This window comes from Drosophila miranda, chromosome 4 (genome assembly GCF_003369915.1).
Source record: "Drosophila miranda strain MSH22 chromosome 4, D.miranda_PacBio2.1, whole genome shotgun sequence".
Classification (NCBI taxonomy): domain Eukaryota; kingdom Metazoa; phylum Arthropoda; class Insecta; order Diptera; family Drosophilidae; genus Drosophila; species Drosophila miranda.
In genome coordinates, this window is record NC_046677.1 from 21,734,755 (window position 1) to 21,761,623 (window position 26,869).

Below are 26,869 nucleotides of genomic sequence, written 5' to 3' on the forward strand. Positions count from 1 at the left end.
AAATGAGCTAAATTTCTTGGGAAAAGTGCAACATTGTGGAAAATGGAAAATGGCAAATGGAATCACCAACAATGCCACATTCTGCAGGGGGGCGGGGAGGCCATGTTTCGAGGTGTTTATGGAGGAGTTCAGGGAAGGAAAGATGAGGAACTCACTAATTTTCCTTGCATATTGGTCTAACAGCTATCTTTCCTGCAGCTCTTGGATCGGGTAGCGTCATGCGGCTGTGCCCCTCGGTCGGTTCGGCGGGAGGATGACTGAGTTGCGCGCGTAATAGCCTTCTACTGGTGTCAGAAACATGCATTTCAAACCCACACCAAGAAGGGAAGCCAAAATGAATATAGGAACACATCTCCGAAATCCTGGTAGGGAAAGGTATACCTTCTTTTTCGACTGTGACTTCCATGAACTCAACTTTACCTTGTGATCTCCGTTTCAGAATCTAAGAAGACCTCTGACCGCACCAGAGATGGATCTCTTCGGACACCAGGACTCTACTCTACTGCCCCTCGCTGACCCCAGGATGGCACTGCTTACATGGCAGCCATGGGATTAACAGGGAGCCTTCCACTTGCCACTCGCTCTACGAGAAGTTTGGCTCCTCTATTGTCTGGCCGTGGCAGGGCTTGTCATATTCAGCAAACATTTCTAATTTGCGGCGACATCTCAAGTTGTTGCGCTCTAGAAAATATTATTTGTTGAGCGAAAGACGAGAAAGACGACTGCCAAAATGACAAGGGAATAATTAAAAAGTTTTCCCAAAGCGAGGCACCGAAAATTCGTCTGGCAGGCCACAAAAGAAAACATCTGCTGCCCAGAGAAATGAGGGGGGGGGGAGGAGGCCTTTGGGGCATGGGGATAGGGCGTTTCGCTGTAGGGATGATGATGAATGGCCTGCGCGTGGCATGTGGCACGATCGAGACTCGCACTTACCCAGTGAGCTGCCGATTTGCATGAATTTATTGAGGAGGACCGGACCCTTTGGAATGCTGCCCACTTCCCGGAAGAGATACGTCAGGTTGGTGGATATTTGTATATTTTTCTTTTGCAATTTTGCACGCCGGCTTTATTTTTGATCATTTCTCTCGCGTTTCTCTCGATTTTGTCAATTTTTTATATGCAACTACCACAGTTTACATTACGTGTATTTATAGGTATATCTATATGCTTTAGTATACGTATATATATGTCTAGGTATAGCCATAAAATTAGTTAAGTTCCGACCTTTGAATCGATCCGTTGCTCCAGGGGGGGTGGGGCGTGTGGGGGGGGGGGGGGGGGGGGGGGGGGGGGGCTCCAGCTCCAGCTCCAGCCAAGTGCCTGACATTTTTACAACTTATCGACTAAACTTAATGCATTTAAATGCCTTGAAGATCGCTATCAATTATCGTATATAGACACAAAGGATATACTCGTATATATATATATATTGTGTGGGGGGTGTAGGGGTGTGTCTTTGTGTGTCTGTGTGTGTCTGTGCTAGTTGAAGCTTAGCGTAGGGTTATGCTCAAGATATGTACTCCACAAAAAACCATGTGTGTTCCAACCAAGACCGAGCCTGCTGCTCGGCTACTTGTCCGCATCGCGGGACTCTGACTCATCGGGCTCCAGTCCACCACCGCCCGCCTCCGCCTCCGCCTCGCCATCGGCCTGATCCTCCTGCTCGTGTAGGTGGTTCTGGTGGTGCTCCATCTTGATGCGGCTTAGAGGATGCCAAATATTGCCGGCCAGCTCATCGTCGCGCAGCGAGGGGCTCTGTACCGGCTCTGGTGTGGGGGACTTGCTGCTGCTGCCACGCTCCAGGGCGTAGGGATGCTGGCCCAGAAAGCCGGGAAAGCCCAAGAGGCCGGGGGGATAGGGATACTTGCCACCGTTGGCAAAGGGCGGCGGCGGTATGTTGGCAAAGGCGCCAGGACTTAGCTCGCCAGGCTATCGAAAGAGAAATGGAATAAGGATCTACAGTGGTACCCCCCTCCAAGGCCACCCACACTCACCTTTGGCGGCAGTCCATTGAAAAAGGGCGGCAGGTAGGGAAAAAAGAGCTCGGGTCGTCGCTGCATAAACTCCTGCTCGGCCGTGGGTCCACCGTGTGCGGCCCCAGGACCCGGTCCAGGACGCATCGGCAGCTCCAGGGACATGCGACGGCCCCGACGCGAAGTGGGATTCGTCCACATATGAGTGCCCATGTGAACCTGCAAGGGGGGCAGAGAGAGAGAGTCAGGAGAAGGGCCTCGACACTGGACAGACCTGAGCCGCACCTTTAGATTTCCTTTGGTTGTGAAGGCCTTCTGGCAGACATTGCACTGGAAGGGCTTGTCCCCCGTGTGGGTGCGCATGTGGATCTGGAGGGCCGAGCTGGAGCTGAAGTTGCGCCGGCAGACGTGGCAGAAGTGCTTGTTGTTCACGGGCGGGTCCAGGCTGGAGGTCGGCGGCCCGGCGGACATCAGGGCCTGCTGGAAGTCCAGCGGACTGGCCGGGAACCGATGGGCATCTGTTCGAAAGGGACGGGGGGGACTCAGTGGGTTGGGTTCCGAGGAGGCCTGGGCTGTGGCTCTACTCACGCAACTGCATCTTCATCAGCGACTGTTCGGCATCGATGGCAACCTGGGGATAGCTGCCCGGTGCTCCTCCCTCGCCGGCCCCAGCCTCTTCGCCCAAGAGCTGGTCCTGCTCGGGCTCCTCTTTGATGGGCGTCGCCTCCAGGGGCTGGGAGGCGACCACGGGGTCGGGCAACTTGTCGCCCGACTGGGGCGGCGGCGGCACCGGCGGCGGCTTCTTTGCAAACAGATTCGGATTGAGGGTGAGCTGCAATGAGAGAGATTTTCTATATGGGACCCAGACTCGGAATCTGATGCTGAATCCCGATTCTTGGGCGCTAATTTCTGTGCATTTTCTGCTAAATGTGCCGTTAATGCAACAGAGTGGGGCACCCAGCGGCGCACAGACTCTCTTGCCTCTTAATAATCGTATTTTTAACCGAAAGCCAAACCAAAAACATAATTTACAATTTTTCTATGGCATCGCGTGTAATAATGCCAACTAATTATCTCGGGCAGACGTTGCCGCCGGGTCTCATATTTTTATGGCAAAACAATTGTTCTCGCAGCCGGCGGTTGACACTCGCCCGAGGGGGGAGGGGGATGGGGGTACCCTGGGGCTCAGTGTGTGCCCCACAGACGCGACGAACAAAAGATTAAATAATTTTGCATAAAGCGTAGCATAATTTATTTGCTTTGAATGCATCGCACACACCGCCACCGATCCGGCACCGATCCTCTCGCTCTCCCTCTCTCTCTCTCTGGGGGACTGTCACTATCCGATCTCCTGCCCGATCCAGAACAGACCATGGCAGACACGACCACATCGTAAATTTCGCATCATCATAATGCATTTTCGTAATTACTTAAAATTTTTGAATCATTTAGAAATATCAAGCCCAAAAGATGATGCCGATCCCCTAACCCGATCGTCTGCTCTAGATCATCAACAATGTGCTAAGCGAGCAAATCGGAACGTGGCTGTGGCCCCAGGGCTGGGGCTGTGGGAAGGGGGGGCATATGATGGGAGAACAAGGGTCTGTCTGGGGCTGCCAAAACCAGGGACAGCAGGGGGGTGCGGGGCCGTGCTGATTACCAACTGAAAACGTTATGACATTTACACTGCAATTGCATTTCGAAGCCAGTCCAGGAGCGGTTCAGAGGGCCAGAAGGGAAACAAAAGCCCAGCTAGAAGGAAGTTTTTCCTCAAAAACAGACTCCAAAAGCCAAAACTTTAATAAATTAAAGCATTTAGAGTCTTCCTTCTTTTCCTTTCCTTTCAGTGCCCTTCGGGTCTCTGCAGACTCCGCTCCTGTGCTCTGAAATTCACTCAGAAATTTTGGAAATACTCCAAGAATGTTCGCCATAATGAACGATGTCATTAGTCATAGAGCGAGAGACAATGCCGCAGTATGTGCCTGCCTCAGCCCCAACCCCAACCCCAGCCAGAAATAAATATTAATACTCGCATTTGTACTTAAATGATGGCCGGGCAGAGTGGCAGAACCACAGCATAACCACTCCACACACTCCACATCTGTGGCGGGTAGCGAACGCACTTTTATAAATAATTGGCATTGTTGGGCGATGTAATCCAGGCACTTAAAGCTCTCCAGCGAGATGAACCGGCGGCTCCAATCCCGTCTCCAAGTTGGGCGAGTGCCGGCCACAAAGCGGAACGCCAACAATTAAGGCAAACTATGCAACTTGGCCACAATTTCTTCATAATAAGGCCGTTCCCTCCCGCCTCCGTTCTAGTTGTGAAGCGAACACGCTGAGCAATTAATAATGCGCTCATAATTTGTATGGCTCCAGCCATAACGGGGCATCGTCCAGGCCATATTGGGCGAAATCAACCCAAAGCCGGGACCGAGTGAACCCGTGAACATTTTAATTAATCATGACCAAGGCAAGGCCCAGCCACCAGGAGCTGGAATCGAGCTGGGATTAGACAGGGTAATGTGGTGACCCCATCTTGGGGCATGGAATGTCCCTCAAGAACAGAGGAGAGTGATTAGTGGCAGAGTAACGACGAGGTAGAGTGAGCATGAGTGCGGATGGCTAATGAGTGCGAATACCAGGTTAAGGCTGGGAAGCAGACTGATCATTGATTCACTCTCATGACACTCAAGACTGAATGAAGCGTTCGGGGAACAGGGTTTAGATGAATCAAAGGATCTGTATCATTTTTATACGAGTGTAAGAGTCTCTCATCAGTTTGCTGTAGTTTGTTTTCGCTTTCTTGGGACGGACTTTTGCTCATCCACAAAGACTGTGCATATTTTTTGGATTGTTGGCTATTTCAAAGCGAAAAGTAAGTCTTGCTGTGTATATTGTTGCTGGATTCTTGAACCGACTCAGGGGCCAAGGCATTGAGGACCAGACGAGGCCGAGTAGGCTGCCGGCTTGCGGTGAGAGGCGCAGAAGAGGTATTGCACAGTCTTGATTAAGGTCTATCATTGGTTCCATAAACAGCTCCAGCAAAATAAATAAACATAGATAAATCCCCTGGGTAAATATAGAATGCTGATGAGAACAACTGTGGTTTTTCGATAAATAAAAACCATAAACAGAACAAAACTTAAATGATCGATGATCGAGGCAGTAACAAATCACGCCCCCAATGAATTTTCTAATAAATTAATCTCATTTCAATCTCCTACTGATCTTTGGCCCAATCATAAATCGATCAAATCCCCTACCCATACCCATAGCCATATATATTTGTAGCACTCACCTTGGCCCCGTAGGGCGATCCGGGGTCATTGCAGTGCGATCGGGAGTGGGTCTGCGGAGCCGTGACTTCTTTGGCATGTTCGCTCTGCAGATGGCTCTCCAGGGCGGCCAGGCTGGGCAGCATCTTGAAGCACAGATTGCACACATTCGGGGGCGGATGGAGGCCTATGCGGGTAACAGACAAAGAGTTACTCGATAGGTCACCGGGAGGAGGAGTGGGCAGCGTCGAAACGGGAAACGGGAAACGCGAAACGATCTGCGATATAATAAATATCCATCCGAGTAAAAGGTTGTGACATAATGAGGCGACAGATACGCGCGCCGTCTCTCGATCCGGGAATGCGCCAATGTTTAAAAATAAATTTTCGGAATTTGGCATAGGCATATCATCACAGACATGGAACGGGGAACGGGGGAACGGCGGAACGGGGGGACTGGGGGCACTGGGAAATGCTTTGTCTCGGTCCAATTGAGTTATGTCGCGGCGAGATCGCAGATTTATCGCGCTCCGACTTCACTTGGCAAACGATCGCGGGGGTCAAAGGTGACAGACAAAGAGGCTTCGTCATCCGCATCCACACCCAAATCAAGTACTTACCCATAAATCCTAGGGGGCCGAACGGCAGCAGGGGAAATTTGGCATGGGCCTGGCCCAGGGCGTGCATCTCCTCGCGGGCTGCCGCCATCAGCAGAAGATTCGGGGGCATGGGCATACCGAGCATGGGCAGACCAGCCCCAGCCCCAGCCCCAGCTCCAGCTCCAGCGCCTGGTGCGCCTGCCACGCCATTGAAGAGCCGCGCGGAGGCCGATGATGGCGAGGAGAGATCCATGGCGGGCATTTCTCCGCTCTCGCTGCGTCCCCCTCCAGTCATGTCCAGATCGGATCTAGAGCGTTCATCGGAGCCATCATTGGGGGGTCTCCTCTCCCGCTCCCGCTCCCTATCCCTGTCCCTCTCCCTATCCAAGGGCAGAGGCGTGGCTGTGGCGGCACTGGAGTTGTCCCTGGAATCATCCGTGCTGTCCATCGTCATAAACTCATCAAAATCCCCGCCCTGCGACGACTCCGACCGCTGTCCCGAGTGATCCGAGATGGTGGTGGAGAAGTCCAGGGTGTCCGACGTGCCCAAGGACTTGTTCGAGTTCTGATCCTCGATGCCCAGGCGCTCGGCATCGCCCTGGGGCGCAGCCGGCTGGCCACTGCCGTCGTCCATGGTGTGGATGCGGATATGCTGCTGCAGGATGATGCCGTTGGAGAACTTCTGGTGGCACACGGGGCACTTGAACTGGCTGCGCATCGGCGGCTTGATCTTGTGGATGCTCATGTGCGCCTTCAGGTTGCCCTTGGTGGCGAAGGCCCGTCCGCAGATCTTGCAGCGGAAGGGCCGCTCGCCGGTGTGGGTGCGGATGTGCATTTGCAGGGAGCTGCGGCAGGACATCACCTTCTGGCAGAAGATGCACTGGTTCGGGTCGGTCAGCTTGTTCTCGATGTTGTCCACCAGCTGCTGCAGCTTCGACGTCTCCGAGGTCTTGTCGATCTCGATCAGATCCTCCCACGACTTGTCGATGATGCGCTCCATCTGGGCGAGCGAGTACTCGCCGGGCGCCTCCCTACTCGTCGAGGAGGAGCGTCTCACCAGCTTGGCGATGTGCATGTGCTCGGCCAGGTCGCGTTCCCGATCCCGCTCCCGATCCTCGCTGGGCGGACTGCCGGCGCTGCTCGCCTGCCGCTTCCGGACACTGCCATTGCGCCGCGATGGCACCACTGGTTTGGGGGCTTCCTTCTCGGTCTTCTCCGGCACGGACTCGGGTCTGATGTCTGGTGTCACGACTTTGGGGGTCTTGGCCCGCTCCACGGGGGAGTGGGACTTCTCCTTTTCCTTCGGCTTCTCCTTCTCCTTCGGCTTCTCCTTCTCCTTTGGTCCTGGCTTGCTGAGATCCTCCGCCTGCTGGGGCTGCTGCTGCTGCTGCTCCAAGCGGTTCTCCTCCATCTCCTCCAGCTGCTGCAGAGGACTCGGCTCCTGTCCGCTCGGCGGCGGCGGCGGCACAAAGGGCAGGCGGATGGGATTGAGGGCGGCAAACTGTTCCGTCGCGGCGGACCCCGGCTGGGGTCCTGCGGGCTGGGGCTGTCCACCGTTCGAGGCCGCCACCACGGGGGGCATCAGCATGGGCGGAAAGATCTGCGTGTGCCGCTGGTAGTGGACCTTGAGGTTGCCCTTCGTGGTGAACTTGCTGCCGCAGACGTTGCAGTGGAAGGGCCGCTCGCCGGTGTGCGACCGCAGGTGGATCTGCAGGGCCGAGTAGCTGCCGAAGATCTTGCCGCAGTACTTGCAGCGGTGCTTGAAGATCTCGCCGCGGCTCTGGGCCTCCTTGGAGGCGTACTCCGAGTACTCCTCCTGCATCTGGGCGGCGTGCAGGCTCTGGGAGGCCGAGTCCAGGACCTCCTCGGTGCGCCGCTGTAGCATCTCCAGGCAGTTGGGCTCGTTGGGGGCCGGCGGCGGATCGTGGTTGGTGATGATGCTCGAGGCCAGGCTCGAGCTGATGTCGCACATCAGGTAGTCGGAGCCAGCTCCGGGCTCGGCCTCCGGTGAGGGGTCCTTCTGGGCCATGATCTGACACCGACTTGGCTCCTTCTCATTCTCCCTGTCCCTCTCGATCTCCTCCTCTCTCTTTTCAGTCTTTGAACTCTCCTCGCGCCGCAGCTCGTGCTCCTCCAGCTCCCGCATGCCATTGCTGGGGTCTGGTGTGGCCTCCTCCCGCTCCTGATCCGGCTCCTGCTCCTGCTCATCCTCCTCCTCGTCGGGCGGCTCCTCCTGCCTGCCCAGGGCCGCTGCCTCGGCCCGCTTCAATTGACTCTGTAGATGCTGGATGAGCTGCAGCTGCATCAGGTGCTGCCGCTGCACGTTGAAGATCGTGGACTGCACCATGGCCAGGTCGGCGGGCCGCTGGTTCCCCGCCGCCACCCCCGCCAGAGCAGTGGCCGCGAACTGGGCCACCGCCACTTTGGTATGTTGTAAAGCTTCCAGGGCCACGTGACCGCTTGTGGGCAGTCGACTGCTGGCCGAGATCACCGACAGATCCAGCGCCTCGTTGCTGTTCTCCGGCTCCGGCGACTCCGGGGCCTCGTCCATCTCTGGCTCCCGATCCGTCTCGGGTTCGGGCTCGGGCTCGGGTTCGGCCTCCGGTTCGGGCTCGGCATCAGGGGCCGCCGCCTCGATCCCGCCATTGTTGTTGCTGTCCGCATCCAGCTCCTTGGCAAGGAGATTCTCCCTCTCCCTCTCCCGCTCCTTGTCCCTGTCCCTATCGCCGCCGGCTGAGCCGTTCCTGGTGCCTGTGCCGCCCCGATAATTGATGCGATTGCGAAATATTGAACACATTATCCTCGCTCGATCGGAAGCGTTCCACCTCCTGATCACGATTGCTGCCGCGATTTCTAGCGCTGCTCATGGACTGGACCCTGCGGAAGACACAAGAGAGAAGAGAGGGGAGAGAAGAGAGAGGGGAGGAGAGGCATGAGTGCAACGAAATTTACGCACATATTCCCGCCCGATAATATATGGAGTGCGATATATGGTTGGGGGGGGGCCAGGGAGGGGCACTGGGAGTGGGAGGTGGGGGAGTCTCGCGCCAGACTTTATGATAAATCTTTTTTTGAATATATGAATAGCGCTGTGTGGCGCAATTTTAGGCGTTCGTTGAATAAATGAACGGCGGTGGGTGAAGGGAGGGGGGAAGGAGGGCGGAGGGAGGGGGGTTAGTCGCGTATAACTTAATATCAGCCTCTGCTCCGATTTATACATCTATATCTGGATATCGCGGTTTTCGGTTTCGGACTATCCGCGGATCTTGTGCCGGATTCCCGGCCCGGCCCGGCCCGGCCCCAAACAGTTTTGCATGGCGTAAGATTGGCGTAAGACCGGGGTAATTTATTGATTTATTACTCGGAATCACTCAGCATATCTTTTGGTCTATCTGGTGTATCTGTTCTATCTGGTACATCTGGGCTCATTGAATTTGCCACAAATCTTTCCCAATTATTCCGGTCACAGCTAATTTATCTGATCAGATATCGGCCACTGGTATTACGCCCATTCAAAGGGAGCCCCACCCCCAGACTAACTGAAAATATCGAGAGTGATATCTATGGTTCTATGGTTCGATATCGATGGTGGCATAGCACGGGTTCTTTTCTAGGGTCTTAGTTCGAGTTTCATTAAATACATATCTCTAAGATAAAACTTTCACTTGCTTATTAAAACTCATAAAATATCTTAAACAATAATATAATCGTACAAATGAGGCAGGGATCAGAAGAAGAGACAAACGAATCAAACGAGATAACGAAGAAGTGCGTGTGAGCAAGTCGCTACTGTGGCAATGCATCAACTGGTGTAGGTATGTAAATACACCTTATATCAAACGAAACACCGCCGGGAAATCGTCAAACGGAACCAAACGCGCTTCTTCCCGAGCGGCTGCCCCTCGGAGTGCATCCCAACGAGGTGCAGTGGTTCATGGTCAGCCACCAGTCCATCAAGGGCACGGCCAGGCCCACTCGCTACAGCGTGATCGCGAACACGGGCCGCCTGGACATCGACCTCCTCCAGCAGATGACCCACAACTTGTGCCACCTGTTTCCACGCTGCAACCGGGCCGTCTCCTACCCGGCCCCGGCCTACCTGGCCCACCTGGCCGCCGCTCGCAGACGACGTTTGCCTCCCCCCAACAGGAGTACAAGAAGCGGTTGATCGTCCCGGCCGTGTCCAGCAAGAACCCAATGTAATTTTATTATCTCTGTCCCAGTTTTCTCTTAGTGTAGGGTTATAAGAAAATTGCAATACCTAGGCGGTGGATAATTATGACTGAATGTAAAGGTTCTATATCCAAAGATCATCCAATTCTTGCAGTTTTCCAGTTTATATTCTGAGAAGACTATAGAAAGTGGTAACCGGTTTCGATGTTCAAGGAGGAAGGCTCTAGAAAGGTTATCTCCATGGTTATGAGAAGGTTCTTTCAAAGGTAATCTGGACAGTACATTTTACTCTGAAAAGAACCCAAAGACCTATAAAAAAGAGGTTCCACTCACTGTTATCTATCATCACCCAGCCTATTTGTCCTTTTTCCGAAAAGCTTGCCAAAGGCTGGAGCCAGTGGGAAAATCGACCGCCATCCGAGTGTTGGACCGACGTCCGCCAGTGACAAAGTGGCGTCCTGCGAGAAAGACCAGCAGACGTGTGTTCAGATACCACCAGCTGTGGAAGAACTTCAGATTCATTTCGGAATCGAAACAAATCCTTGGAATATTTCGAATTTTGAAGGGAACTTGGCCGGGAACTGTGATGGGAAGGGGGAAACCCCCTGATCGCCCCAGTAAACTGTTCAACATAGAACCTGTCTCTATCGCAATCGATTACCCACAATTTCTGAGTTACACTATCAACAGGGCCACAAATTCTAGAGGGCATGAAGTTAGGCAGAATATTTCCAAATGCCTGGAAATAGGGGTAGGGGTACGGGTACCGCATTACGGGCGATTGCTTTATGATTATTTCCCGGCAATTAAGTGAATTTATTGGCAAAGGTAAACACACTCGAATACGAATTCGTGTGTCTCTATCGATTGGCCACACTCGAAATCATCGACGCACAGGCACCGGCAGCGAGCACACTATTTCTATCAATGCCGATGCGAGGCTGGCAATGGGCTCATCCGAAATCAATTTGTTTAATGCAGACAGCGCTTTCCCACAGCCACAGCCACCGCCACCGCCACGAAGGAAGGGGGGTGGGGGAGGGGGGGGAAGTTAACCCGAAGTTGAGGCCCAGGCGAAAGTGTTAACCAAAAATCAAGTGAGTCGGAGTCCAAGACGAGACCGGCAGCCACAACTTATTCCACTTGAGATGATTTCTTGAGCGATTTACGCACAGCCAAAAACATAAAACTTCCGCAATTGCCGCACACAAAACACGAAAAACTCTTCGGGGCTTTTGAGAAGCGGTTCTGCGGTTGTTCTTGGAGTGTTTCCAAGCTCTCATTTCCTTTGTCACTGACGAGAGAAAACCAACATCTTTCCTGCCAGCAGGTGGTCCAGCGCCAGCCAACTCGAAAGGAACTCTAAATCTTTCGGATCTTTCGAATATTTCGAATCTTTTGGGGCTTCGAAACAACACGGCGTCAATCATTTGGCCGAAACGTGAATTATGCCTAGATAGATATACACGGCTCGTCTGCAGCGGATATTGATCAAAATTCATTGCAATTTGCTTGATTGATTGATGGTGTACACACACACACACATGTACATATATCCGGGGCCAATTGAATGAATGAACCCGAAGGCGAAACGTAAACAATCTGACTGATTGAAGTCTGTTGTTTCAACCGTCGATCGCGATGGACAGATGGGGCAACACTGATTCTCGAGGGGATTTCTACTTGAGCGAGTGTCATCTTTGACAATCTAGAAAGATGAGGGGAATTTTCGGAATTTTTGGTAGTACTAAAATCTAATTTTAAAGCATAAATATCACTACTTTGCCTGGCAGTTCTCCATGTACATATCTTATACCTCCCTCTAGCCCGAAAAAAAAACATAAAGAAAGTTTAGGAAATACAAAAAAAAAAGGTGGAAATTGTTTGAGTCAAATTTATGAGCTTCGCTTAAGCAGGGGGGGGTACTACGAGTACTGGTCTGGTCTGGTTAGCGCTCCCCCCCCCCCCCCGGACGATAGGGCCTGGGAGTGTATTGACCATTTTGCATGCGGCATGTCTGATGGGCACAGGGGGCACAGCCAATGACGACGACGGGTCTCAGGTCCCAGGTCCCAGGTCCCGTGGCTTACAAAATGTCTGCAAATTTATTAAGCTGAAAAAATTTTATGAGTTGAATTGGTATAATTTTCATATAATTTTTGAGAAAGAAGCGAAATGGAACGCTGCCAGACGGTCAACCAGTTGGGTTTATGGCCAGCGGGGGGGCTGGGACGGACCTAAAAGGAAGGATGTCGAGGGGTAAGCGCCACACACACACACATGAAATGCAAATGTCTGCGTGTCTGAGGGACAGAATGAATGGCTGGGTTTTTGTGTGTGTGTTTGTGGAAGGGAAAGGGCAAGGAAACCAATGCCAAGGGGAAGCCAGCACACACACACACATACAGAGAGACGCACAGGGGTCTGGCCGGGTCTGGTCTGGTCTGGACTTTTGGCCAGGGACTGGGTCTGGTCTCAGCAGCGGCTTGTAGATGAATTTGTATTGTTTTGCATTTGCTTTTGGGGCGCTACTTTGTTTTTGCCTCTGCTTTCGCTTCGCTTTTTTGTTGTTTTGTTTTCTGTTTCTTTTCTTTACGTTTTTTTTTGTTTTTTTGTTCCAAGGATGGTGGGGGAGGGGTCTGTGGAGGGCAGGGTTGTTAAGCTGCCATTGCAAACAATTAAAATCATAAGAGACGCACATAAATTATTCATGGCTTAATCTAAAGTGGACAATCTATGCAAAGTACCCTCGCACACACACACACACACACACACACCTACGTGGTGGATGTATCTGTATCTGCATATATGGTCGAACACTTGTTCGCCCCCTTGATGGCCATTTTTGATATTTTGCCAATCTGCTGCTGCTGCCTTTGCCCTTCTTTTTGCCTTAATTACTCATAAACGAAGGAAATAATTGCATTCAAGTGGCCTTTCCTCATCCCTCATCCTTCTCCCCCTCTCTCTCCCTGCTTTTGGGGCTCCTCTTTTGTTTCCCTTCCGTATCTGGCAATTAGATGGAACAATGAAATGGTCTGAATTCTGGTAACTCAATTTCGAGGCGAGTCGTCGGCTCTGTAGGAGCCGAAGCCCTGAAAGGCTACTTCTTTATTTGTGGATTTGGCTTGTTTTGGGCCTCAGTTATCGAATCGAAAGTGTAATCGATTGATGGGGCTTTGATTGGCACATTAGAATCCATATTGAATGATTTACTGGGGGTAAAGATATTCATAATGTATTCATATAGCATTTTGCAGTAGATATTTGCTTTGGATTGATGATTCATAATCAATTCTATATCGAAATGAAGTGCTTATGATGTGGCCTGTCGAATGAAGACTGTTCCTTGGAGTTCCCTCCCTGAGGAACCGCCACGTTAAATAAAGGTGAGAGATTACATTCATTCTGTTCCTTGGACGATACCTTAAGCTTCTTGGTATTGTTTCCCTGCCAAAGGCTACAGTCGCCCCAGGCAGAAGGAATATATCATGGAATACAGTAGCGGACAGTGAAATGTGGACAGAAATATGGAAGTTTTGGTTTGTTTTTCAAGAAAAAAGCTCATAAATCTAAGCAAACAATATAAAAAACTAACGAAACACATAAAAAGTTGGAAACCAAACATCCTTGTTTTCAAAAGAATCCTTAAATCAAAAAGTTTTCAGTTTAGTATTCTTTTTATAATATTATATAAATAAATTATAATATAATATTATTTTTAAATATTACGGAAAAATTCATCATAAAAATGCTTAATCCGGAAATATAATTTTTTCTGTGATTACATTTAATTCTATGAATATTGAAGATTATTTTTTGTATATTACTGAATAACAATGACGCCTTTCCCTCCAATAAAGTAGATTTTAAAAATTAAGTAATGCCTTAAATTGATATACAACCTAGCCAGCTAATTCTGTTTTAGCATATTTGCATAACTAATAAATAAATTAAATTTTAAATTCCATCAAGTTGTTGTTCTATTCATTTCCTCGTTCGCGACAAAGCCCAAAATTTGTTTTGATGAATATGAATTGAATTTGGTTTATTGCCCTCGCAGAAATAATGCCAATAAAAAGGCAGCTGGCTGGTTCTGGCCAGGTTAGAACGGTTTCGATTGGTTTGGCGTCTAACTAATAAATTTTTGTAGCAATAAAAATTCAATTTATGCGGTTTATTGAATTAGCGAACGGATCGAAATGAAATGCAGAAATGCAATGCAGAAAACCCGAAAGGGTAAAGGGGAGACGATAGATAGATAGATGTGTATATAGATTGATGCATAGATAGATTCGCATGTGGCCCACATTATAGAAGAATTTGCGGCAAAATATTCACAAAATATGCCGCATGCCATGAACAGAATAGATACATTTCTATCTATCTATTGTCTATGCCGCACATTTCTGTCATAACATGAAATAAATATTTCACTCGTCCGCTTGGCCCGTGTTCTGCCTTCCTTTCCTCTGTCTTTGCTTTCCCTTTTTCTGTATTCGTTATTAAAATGAAAACAAATTTTATATAAAATATAATACGTACAACAAAGAGGGGCAGGGGAGGGGGGTGGTATTGGGGCAGGCGCGAAAAATGAGAAATAGACTGGCCACAAAATGAAAAGCGCTTCGCATTTTTACAAATGAATTTATTGCCAAGCCAACGAACAGGAAAAGATACAAAGAAACGGCCACTCAAAGATACATTTCGTCGCTTGCATCGCGCGACTCATAAATTAATTAGAACAATAAAACAATAAATGTATTTTAGAGGGAGAACCGTACACTGACAGAAAACGTAACTTGTATCTGTCAGATACAACAGGATTATGAATTAATGGCACGGCTATTCTCTCTTTGTCGCATCTTAAGAGATCTAGTGCTCTTGAGCATTTTCTTTCGGTGCAGCACACACATCTATCTTTGGCTACGGGCTGCAGATACATTTCTTTGCATCTTATTTAGGGCCGGGCATCAATTGTGGCTTGATTAAAATGTTTTTTCCACAGCCCACTCTATGGCAACAATTTCTTCTAGTTCCAGAATGCATCTGCCAGATACTTTGTATCTGTGACACAGAGACTTGACACCTGTCATCTTTTCGTTTAACCTTTCGATGGCCAATCACTCGACACTCGACTCCCCAGCCCTCCCCCTCTGGACGCACTACCCTTGCCCTCCCCCTGGCCTTTCTTTTAATTTTATTCTTGACATGCCTGCCTGGTTCTTGTTCTTGTTGGTGTGGACTGTGTTGTGCATCATCTTCTTCTTGCTTGTCATTGCATAACATGCAGACACACGGATACGGATACACACTCACAGATGCACAGATACACGGATACACAGATAGACACTTGTATATGTCATATCCTCCGGCACATTCTCTCGACCCACAGGCCCATGTCAGACACCCTCTCCCTGCCTTGACCCCTGCTCCTGTCCCTGTCCCTGCCCCCGCCCCACTCTACATGCCACCTTTGGGGCACAAAGTAGTTGTATTTATGTTAACTTTGACACAAGCTCAACATGCAACTTTTCGGTTGTTCCTCCTGCTGTTGTTGTTGTTGTTTCTGTCTGCCTCTGTTGCAGTTGTGTGTTGCATGTCCTCGCATAAAGTGTCAAAGTTAAATAATCTCTCCCCTGCCCAGTGCCACGGTGTGAGGCAGAGGTGTGTGTGTGGGGGCAACCTGAAAAAGTAGCCCCAGGCCCAATTTAGATCTTGTTTAATATGTGCTCCCCAGTTTTGTGGGCTATGCAGGATGGGGAAGCATCCTTATGAATGCCAAATGATTGGTTGGAGTGTGTCAAGGAGATCCTCGTAGAGAAATTACATTTTTGCCAGAGATTTTGAGAGTCACATAGGTGAAGCAGTCGGTCAATGAAGTCATTCGGTAGAACGAACAGAAAATAAACGATTTAAATGATGAATTTTTAAGGAATATAATTAAATTTAATCGGAAATGGGTATTCAAGGGACACTTCATTAGTAACATGTCCAGAGATGCTTGAAAGCATTTAAATGAGAATGAGAGTACACATGGGAATATACTAGGGGTATCATAAGTGATATGATACTATATGAAATCTTTTGCAGGACTTAAACTGAAAGAAAACTTTAATTATTTCTTTAGGCAAAAGAATATTCCCTTCAATGAACTCAAGTTACTCCTAAGAGCAAACTATTCATTTTATATTCCTAAATCTTCCAATGATACTTATTTTATTCCCCAATTTATGCTGCAACACCTATTATTTAGTCACCAAACATGAATTGCTTTGGTTTCGAGTATATTTAACAATATAAAATGGGGCTATCAAATAGGTATTCACATTTCATTGAACATTTAAGAACAAAGAATGAAAGCTATCCAGGCATCTTTTAGCTTGAAGAGTCACCAAAGCCACATTCTAATGTTCCATATAATAAAGCATAGATACGAGTATTCTTAATTGTACATGTATTTTTGAAGGTTTTCCCCTTTTGTCCCTTTAAAGCTGCTTTAATACTTCGAAAATCCAAGTAATTTTCGTAGTACAGTCTCTGAATTGTATCCGTTTATATTTTAGAACCTATGTAAGAAGCTGGCAAATGGTTTACCTCAACATGGAATACATTCTCAAGGAACATTGTCATAAGCTCTATTATTTCTATATTTCAGTTTGAAGAACATGAAACTTTAGATAGTTTTTGGTAGTAAACATACTTAAAGTAAGTTTAAATTGCTGTATTAAAGTATTTTATTTTAAATTAAAGTATTGCCAATATATTCATGATAAATTTAGAATTATATTCAAAACTTCTCAAAGGAATTACTTACAAAAACCATTTCATTCGACTCGAATGTTTAGACCTATTAACTATAACGATTTTTGATTAAAGGCTTTAATTAGTTTCTTGGATTATACAATTCTGATCTGTATTTCTATGGAAATTCTCTTAAATCACTATAAATTGTATATTTTTAAGCCCCTCTCTTTATTTCCACTCACCTTTGCTGGGGGATTTGACTCCTTCTTCCTTGAAGGATTCCAGGCTATCCGCTTTGGGGGTTCATCTCTGGAAAGTATCTCCTTTTGTCGTATGTATCTTGCCGACGGCAATCGCAAAGATGATGCGATTGTTTCACACAGGATTTATAAGTATTCAAAAAATTGTTGTTTTAATACGAAAATCAAGTTTATTGCACATTTTGTTAGCCCTCTCTCTCTGTATCTCTCTCTTGCTTTGTTTTTTTTTCTACTTCTTCGCTCTGCTCTGCTCTTCTGGTTTCCTTTGAGTTACTTTCGTTGTTGCTTTTGCATTTTGATGTGAATTTTATGATTAATTAAACACGCGCGACCGCAAAAAGCGACTCCGTCTCCGTTTAGGAGTGCGGCCCCGTTCCCGCTCTGCCCACGCCCCTGCCCGCACACACACATGCCCCCCGCCCCCACACACGCACACGCACACGGACACGTACACGTACACGTACACGACGTACCGTACGCACACACAGGAAGGAGGCTGAAATATGCGTAAGCAGCGTCGTAGCGACTGCGACAGCGGCGACTGACGAGACGACGGCGGTGATAAAAACACACACACGGGGCGGCAGGCACACCGTGTTAACCGTTAACGGTTAACTGTTTTTTTGGTCTGAATAGAATTTGTGGCCAAGGAGCTGCCAACTGGTCGCTGGTACTGCCAACTGGCTTTTGGGGCTGGCTAAACGTCGACTGAACGCGGGCGGGCGCCACTGGAGAGCCGCTCTGGCGGCCGAAAGGTAACGGTAACAACGGCAACGGAGAGGCAGAACCAGAGCCAGGCGACGTCGACGTCAGAATGTCCTTAACGGTGGCACCACGGCCGCAGCAGCGGCAAGCAGCAAGCAGCAGCAGCAGAGGCGCGCACTTGCGATTACGACGACGACGACGATGGCGATGGCGATGGCGATGGCGATGACGACGACGGACCACGGACGACGGCGCGCAGTGTCCTGCGAGTGCGAGCTGGAGCGAAGTGGTCCCCACGATGGCTGCGTTCGCACGCAGGAGCCGGGCGACGGCGATGGGGCATTCATGCGATTCCGATTCGGTGGCGGCGCCGCATTCACAGTGCGAAAGCTTCGCGCCACGAATGCCGTCACACAGAGAGAGGCACAGCGCGCGCGAGAGAGAGAGAGAGAGCCACGGCGTGTATCTGCTGGTGGCAAGAGAGCGTGCAGAACCCCTTAACAGTTGGGGAAATGCCGTATAAGACTTTTATGTTAACGCTGATAACAGCTAACAGAGCTGTTACATGGTAGAGGGTCTATAGCGGTGCTCTTCTCACTCACGCCAGGCAGCCATTTATGGGGAGTGTTTTGGGAGAGCCATAAATCACTCTCTCTCTCTGTCGCTCTATGCGAGTGGCTGCGTGTGTGTGTGTGCTCTCTTTTAAGGGCCCAACACCAACTCGGCCTCTCGCTGTCTGCAGTCGGCAGAGGATGGGCAGGGGAGGCACAAAACAAGAAAAAATAAAACGGAAAATCGTCTTCGGGTCGCTTTTTTTATCTCTGCTGCGCAGCGAGCAGCGAGCGACGTATAAATAAAACGCATCGGAAATTATGACAACTTTAGGCGGAGCATAGGATGTCGGCGTCGGCGTCGACTTCGGCGGCGGCGATGGGCTCTTCCCTTTTTTTTCGTTGGCTCAAGCTCAATCATATTTCCTTTATGTGCGCCCCGTCCCTCTCTAACTCTTTATGTGTGCTGGCGTGTTGGTGTGTGTCTGCGCTCTTTCTATGTATGCCGCTCTGTGAGAGTGAAGAGAGGGCTTCTTTTATTTATCCATATTTCCTTTATGTTAGCTTTTGATGCTCCTTCTTGTTTTTCGTCTCTCTGCTTCTTAGACGCTGATTGTCCTTTTTTTTCGTGGGCAGGGATTCCTTGAGCAGCTGAAATGCCGACGGGAAATGAACAGAAAAGAATATCAAACATTTTGTGGATAAAAGAGTAGGATTTTTCTGGTAAAATGGAGGACGATAGGGATAGTAAATGTATTATTTATTTAAAATAGAGGTTAATAGGGGTATTAATGGATATTCTTTGTAAAAAATATTATTATTCTTTTGTGTTTATACATGAAAATTGTATTATAATCATTTAAAAGACATCTTTGAAATGTGTTTTAAATATTTCTTTAAATATGTAGCTTAAAGACTTAAATCGTAATAAAAAAAGGTGTTCCAGTGGAAATTTAAAGTGTGAATGTAATTGTTTATGGGTTTAACGAATTCAAAGAATTTTTGCAGTACTCAAGTATTTCCTTAAATACAAAAAGTACTAAAAATATCATTTACAAAGAATAAAAGTAAAAAATATTGCCTTGAATTCTGAAATGTGTAATTTCTTTTCGGTTTAATTTTAATAGAAATTATAAAAATAAGAAAAATCAGTATAGTTATTCCAATTTCTTTAAATTTAATTAGAAATTGAAACCGACAAATATTTTATGACTAAAAATGAAGTCTTTTGGCCTTTTTTTAGATATGTAGATAGAAAAAGAATCTAAATCAATATTCAAATATACATTTACATTGGCATTTATGTATATTCCTCTGATGCCAGTGTTGCCCCCTTCTTTGTGTGATCCCTCCTCCGATTAGCCCGATCTAATACCATATTCCCAAAAAGAGAAGAAAATCCCTCGCTCTAGCCATGAATAATGCATGCGATTGTCACGACTGCCGCCAATTGCATTTCATTTGATTTGATTTGATTTCAGTTGGATTCATTTCGTTTGAATGCATCACGTACGGGTTGTATCTATGCATGTGCAAGTACATGTATGTATCTGCGTATCTGCATGCCAGGCCAGGCCAACCCTCTCGATGCAGAGGAGGAACATCTGCTTATGAATTACTGACAAAACACATTTCACTGGCAACATTCAAAATGGTTGATATAAAAAATGAATTCAAAAATGAGACGGGCAAACGATATTGTGGGCTGTTTTTAACCCTCCAGGAACATCCCTACTTGGAAATATATAAAAAATAATAACTAACCCTCTCGCTGTAGCTCCTCTCGCAGACTCAACTCTTTTTGTTGGACTGCATTTTCCTGGAGAATTTTATATGAGAGAAAGCCCCAAAAATGAAGTCAGAGAGCCACAAAGTCTATGAAGGAAATGTTCTCTATCTCTATATCATTTATCATCGAAGAAGATCCCAAAGATCTTTTTCTCCCAGACTATCATGGCGGTTCCTCAACACGAAAAATTGTTCAGAGCGAGACGGCAAGTGGCATTTCTATGCAAATCATTTTTGGGGGGCGGGGAAGAGCGAGAGAGAGAGACCCTAAAAACTGGTTTTCTTTCCAACAATTTTTGATGACGCCGATTTGTCTCCACAATCATAAAAATCGTTCAGGAAAACGAAAAAGAGCGAACGAGAAAAACAAATCAAAGAAAATCTCCGACCAGAACATAATTAAATTTTTTGAATAAATTATTACAAAACATTTTGAGCGGTAAATGCGACAAATATACATACGTTTGACCCCTCAACCTCCACAAGATACCAAAGGTCTTTCGAACATCTTTTATAATTTTCCAACCATTTTTCTTTTTATTGATAAGAAAACGTGAGAAGGTTAAGGTTAGCAGTCGGTGGGATCTGAAGAGTGGAAGATGGTTACGTTGCTGTCTTTGGGAAATATTATTTCTTATAAGTGAGAGTATTCCAAGGGTTAACCTGGAGTATCTGTAGGTAATGTTTTAGAAGAACTAGTGCCTGGAATATTCCACTCCTTAAGGGGTTTTTGTATTATCCGCCAAAACGTTTCACATCCAAGGGGCTGTAAATCGATTTAAGGCTTGAATTTTGTACTTTGCCATATAATTTAATGGATAGATAGATGGATAGATAGATACATTTTGTAGTCACGTCTGTGCTGGCCAAGTGTCTAATTGCCTGGCTCATTAGGCATATATTCCCCAGTGCCCCACGCCCGGGGGCCCCTCCAATAAAATGTGAAATGCACGTCGCTCATTCGATCAAGATCGTTGGCCAGTCTTTAATATATTATATATCACGTGTGACTGGCAACGAAATAAAATAAATTGAAATTGAAATTAAAACTCTTTTGGCTGGCCATTAAAATTAAGTACTTGAGAGGGTACCTACTCCAGCGAGGGTCTCCGCAAAGGTTCTACGGGTCTATGGGAGAGTGTGGGCTGAATGGGTTTTTGATTTGTTCGGAGTGATTTATGTTAACGATGACACCTGAGGGGGGAATCGATACTCGGTGACGCTTTTGGTCCAAGGTTTATTCGGTTTTCTGGTCAGTTGGTTTTCCTTTTATCCGTTTTGTATTTCTTCGACTGGTTTCAAAATATATCAAATATCATGTGATTTCTTTATTTTTATGTGTGTGTTTTTCTTTTGATTGAGACATATTTTCAAGCATTTTCTTTGTTTTTCTTGTAGTTTAGAAAATATATAAAATATATTTGCTGGCATTTACCCATCAGAGCAATTTAATTTACCCGAAAAACAGACACGACACAAGATACTAGCGGATACTGGCAAAAACATTTAAGAGTTGACCTTGTCAGGGGGCTGGCTCTGGCTCTGGCTCTGGCTCTTTGGGCCATTTACCCGATTGCGTTTAATCGATTTCTTTGTAAACTGGAAACCAATGTCAACAGCCTCGCAAAACACACAGACGACACAGCAAAACACAACACACAAATAAACGGAATCCAGGCAAAGGAAAGGCGGCTAAGGAGCCGAGGAAATTTGCTTCTCGAGCGGCAAAACATTTACACACTTAAACGAGGCAAAAGAATTTCCTTGGGGCGTGTGGGTGGGGGGAAGGGCGTTGAATAAAATCTATTCCATGTATCGAAAAGAAAACTAAGAAATTGTAGTGCAAAGAGAGAGAGAGTGGCCACCCTTGGGGCAACTTTGTCGCGTAGGTAAATATACATTCCGTTTGAGAGAGAGAGAGCGCCACGGAATGTATCTGTTGGATACACTTTGCCTGCCAGGGCCTGGCTCCAAGCCCCCACCCTTTTTCACTGCCATTTTAAAGTGTTTTCCATCGATTTTTCCCATCTGGGGGCCGTTCTTTGATTCATAATTCAACTTTTGGCAATTAACACGCCCACTCCGCCCCAGCCCTCCACTGAATCATCAGCATTAATGGCAAATTTATGTGGCGATGCATTCTCTCCTAATGAAAATGGAATTCATAAAATAAACCAACATAAAACAGAGGCTGGGGATCGTTTGGCTCGTGGCAGCCACATGTTCGTCTGCGACTCCGCACTGAAGGGGGGGGCGGGGGGGATTGGGGCACAGATGGCTAGAACTAGAGGAATTTCTGGGATAAATCATACATGAATCATATACTGTATTTTATTAGGTGTCCAGCAGATATGTAATTGCTTATCCGAGAGAATTTCCCTCGAATGTGCTGTTGTTTCTGCCCCTTTAAGCGGCAACCTTTTGGCTGGCGTCCGATGAAAATTTAATGACAATTGTTGCATTTAAATGCTGCCCCATTTAGACGGGCGGGCTCCTTCGGAGACTCCTCCCCCACCGCCCACCAGTCCCCGAAAAGTTCAGGGACCCGACAAAATCGATAAGGTCCAAAATAGACATGTCTGTTCTGGTTCTGGTGCTGGTTCGGGTTTCGGGCTGGCATTGTCGTTGGCTTCTTCCTTCCTTCCTCTTCCTCTTTTTTTTTTTTTTTGCTCTCCGGCGACGTCAACAAGATATATTAGCCGGTTTCATTATGAGGCCAGGACGGGGCTCCCCCGAAACGGTCTGTGGTGCGTCGAAGAGTGACGAAAGTGTTGCAACCTGCCCCCACCCCCACGTCGCTGCCCCTCTGTCTCTCTCTCCGTGTGTGTGTGTGTGTGTGTGTGTGTATCCTGTTACCCAAAGGATGTCCTTGCTCTGGCCATGGGCGTTGTTGCTGCTGCTGCTGTCTCGTGGTCTGGTCTCAATGGGTGACTGTGTCCTACACACACACACACACACACATCTAGGCCCTGAACATGTGTGTATGTGTGTGTGTGTGCAGCTCCCATCTCTTTCTGTCTGTGACAATTTCCGCCTGGCTCTAAGCGGGTATTCCCCACCGTCCTTGCCAATTGCCAAAAACTCCTACTCCTACCCCAGAAAAACTTGGTCCGTCCACGCCTCCATTCTGATGTCTGCACCGCCGGCAGCCCCAAACCCCCACCCCCCCTCTGTGTCTGTGCCTTTTTTGTCGCCCTCGTCTCGCAGTTTCACTTTTTGTCAGCAGCTGCTGCCTCGCTCCAACAAAAAGCGTTCAAATTTCCATTGCGTATGGCAGTAGCTATCTTATATACTCTATATACATCTGTATATAGTATATACTATCTATGTACTTGAACCATACGCTACATATCGGAGCGAGGGAGAGCAACAAATGGAACAAAAACTGCGGGCATTTTTATGTTAATCAGGTCAATGGCACGCCCGCAATCCCACCGCCCCCCGCCCACGCCCCCAACGCCTCTGGGTGCTGGCCATGCCCCGAAATTGGGCCACAAGTGGCACCCCTTCCACACGAAAAATATAAGCTTTAGTTTCGTGGCGATTCCAGATGTCGAACAAGGCCTTTAACAAATTGTTTAGCTTTTGTTCAATGGCAGTACCTCTCTTCCTACCCCTCTCTCCCTCCCTCAACCACTCAACTGTAACAAATTAAAAAAAATATATAAAAAAGAGTTGTGTGGATCGAGGGGTGGTAAATGGGTTAATTCGGAGTCTCCCTCTCTCTAGACCGAAGAGATCTCCTCGTTTTGTTGGGCTCTCGAGCGAGCTATTTGTTTAGGATACAGCCATAAGGACAAACATCCTCCCGTAGCCATTGTCATCATTCTGATCCTGTTATGATTCCATTTCAACTTCCCTTTTTTTCCGATCCAATCCCGATGCTGATGCTGTGACAATTCTTCCGAGTAGCTGGTTTCTCATTTCGGATTATAAGGAGATTATGAATGTCTCTATTTGGGATATGTTTCTGTCATAAAGCGAGGTAACATTTGCCGAGTCTGGTCTTCGAGATCTAATTGTTCCCACAGTTGTCCCAGAGTTCCTCCTCCCTCCTCTCGGTTTGCCCTGTGCCCGTGCAATTGACTCGATAAAAGTTTCTCTGCAAATCCGCGCATAAAGTTCCATTTGAGCTGATGGAATCCTGCCGCCCGCATACGCTTCAGCGCCCCTCCAGACAGGAGTGGAGTGCGTTGTGCCAAGCTTAAGACCCCCCTCCCCCGCCCGTCATCCACCCAAAACCCTGGAAAAGTTTATTGTTGGTGCGAGGGTGGCTCAGTTTTTTAATGCGACACCCATGAGGGTGCCGGGTGCAGGGTGGTGGGTGGTGGTGGGTGTCATGCGTGTCGGCAAAACATATGCATAATTATTTAATTGAATTAAACAATTTCGTAAATGGTAAATGATGCGACGAGCGACGAGCCTCCCCTCTGCGTCTCGCTTCCATCGACATTTGCATAAATACATAATTATGGACTGGCTCGATGATGTGCGGAGGGGGGTGGGGGGGGGGGGGGAGGGGGGAGAACCCGCTCCACGAGACTCTGTATGCACAATGGCGTAATAAAATTTGCATGCCTGGCAGAAAAAAGCTTTTACGCCTTGAAATGAATGAATGAATGCGAGTGGGAGTACTCATCCTCGTCGCACTTGTCATTCACTTGTTTCGAATCATTTCGGGGATGAATATTGCCTGTGTCTGGCTCATTAAACCCGCTTCTGGCTCAAACTTCCATAAAGGGAAGATTGATAACTCTAACGAAGAGGATTTAGTATGCATTGCCATAAAGTTGGAGATGAATTTCGATGAGTACTAGACAGAAGATGTGGCAAAATGGAGGATTATTTTGGAGGGGTTCAAGATTACACTTTATACATCTCTTCCTCATACTTGGATTTTGCCATATACCCGCGAAATATTTTTAAAAAATTCTTTAACAGCGATTTATTATTTTTTCAGCGCGGATATCCGCAAAAATTGAGGGATTGAATGGAGAATGGTACAACCTTTCACAGGTTTTTTGATTCGTGTCTAGAGAGTGGATATATCTGAAGATATAGCGACCTTTCACAGGTTTTCGGATTCATTTCGATGGACTGGATAAGCGTAAAGATATAGCGACCTTTCACAGGTTTTCTGTTTCGTGTCAATGGAATGGATAGACCTGAAGATAAAGCGACCCCAAGTTAAAGTTTTCTACTATGTTTACCCCTTAAAAAATAAGGTATTTTGTATGATATTATATTGTTTTTGGATGCTAGTTCTTTAGATCCATTAATTCTTAACAAAATTAGCTACTAATTATAAAAATGGTAGAAAAAATGTCCACGTTACGAATTATTTATTAAATCAAACCCAGAAATTCATTTAATTAAATTCAATTAAATTTAAAATATTTAATCATTTAATTAAAAAATGGAAACTGAAGCACTTTAATGGAATCCTCACATTTTATAGATATTTCAAGGTGTATTAGATGTCTTCTGGTTTTTAACATTATTCTGAAGATGGATATTCAATGCCTGCATCTTTCAAGGGGCGATGCACCATCAAATGGCCCGTGTGCCACCAGCAGAAGGCTGTCACTCGCAAATCCCAGGTGAAAACATACTCAAAAAAGCCTTTAATATTATTACACCAACAATTTTCCATAGATATGTGTGATCTTGGACTAATTACAACTACTCAAAATCCTCTGAAGGCACCGAAAACTCAAAAAGATAGTGCTGACATATCTGAAAAGACTTTCCGCCATATTTCCCAGCCCACCATAAAAGGAAGCCGAAGACTGGGACTGAGACTGAGACACCGCCAAAGAGATGTGAAATAGTTTATGTGCCGCTTCACACACAATCTCTGCCCCAAAGCCCCCGCACTGTTTAGAATGCGCGAGGTGAGTGCCTCAATTTTTCCAGATTTTTATTTGATTTTCAAATAATTTGGATTTTGATTGAAATTAAACTTGGACACACGCTTTGCATGCCTAATGAAGGTTCTGCCATAGCATAGGTTTTCCATTCCCAGCGGCAGTTCGTGGGTGTTTTTCTTGGGCGGGGAGTGAAAGGCGGACGAGTTTTGACGCATTTCTGATATCTTTTTAATGTTCTCATTAAACGAGTCGAGAACGTTACCTGCATTTGGTATTTGCTACAAATGGATACCATTTTATTATACGATTTTTAAGAGAGCGGGAGAATGGGAGAAACCATTTTGAAGGGGAGTGAAATGAAGATGAAGTACATGAAGATTTGGTGGATATCCAGTGCCTTGTTGGGATTAAAAAGATGACAAAATTGAGCAGACTGGAGCGACTTCTGAGGAGATTCCTCCCACAATTCCAGCCTGTTCTCCGCCTCAATTTCCATTCCATTTAATCATTGACAGACCAAGAAGAATTCCCCGAATATTCCCCAAAGCAACAAAGACGAATCCCCCTGTCTAAGAGTACAGTCCATCCATCACTTTAGCCACCCACAAACCGCTTTATATGCAATGACATATTGTCTATTATAAACCAATTATTTTTTTTCGGTTTACAATTTATTGGATCTCAGTAATCGATATGCGACGATTTGCGCTTTTCCGGAAAACAAATTTCCCGCATTTCAACCATAAATTAAATACATGAAAAATATCAAATTTCAAATCAAAAACCAAGAAAACAATTAGTGAAAAATCTTAGGATTTTCGGCAATTTTTCGAAAATTGTCATTGGGAAACGAGACAAAGAAGACGAAGAACTGCGCGGGAACAATGAAATAATTGATATGTAAAATAATATTTTGGTCTTTGCT

At 46.9% G+C, this 26,869-nt stretch overlaps 1 protein-coding gene across 1 annotated transcript in view; it reads right to left on the reverse strand.

The window, feature by feature from the left end:
- Positions 1-1,275: 1,275 nt before the first annotated feature.
- Positions 1,276-26,869, reverse strand: part of LOC108161866 (homeotic protein spalt-major) — a 90,704-nt gene continuing 65,110 nt past the window's right edge. Inside the window, exons 2-8 of the mRNA XM_033393322.1 lie at positions 17,013-18,937; positions 5,872-8,727; positions 5,275-5,438; positions 2,562-2,805; positions 2,259-2,491; positions 1,995-2,192; positions 1,276-1,929 (exon numbers count right to left, since the gene is read on the reverse strand). Of these exons, the coding sequence (XP_033249213.1) occupies positions 1,570-1,929; positions 1,995-2,192; positions 2,259-2,491; positions 2,562-2,805; positions 5,275-5,438; positions 5,872-8,647 (3,975 nt within the window). The 5' untranslated portion in view covers positions 8,648-8,727; positions 17,013-18,937 and the 3' untranslated portion in view covers positions 1,276-1,569. The remainder of the gene's footprint in view (positions 1,930-1,994; positions 2,193-2,258; positions 2,492-2,561; positions 2,806-5,274; positions 5,439-5,871; positions 8,728-17,012; positions 18,938-26,869) is intronic.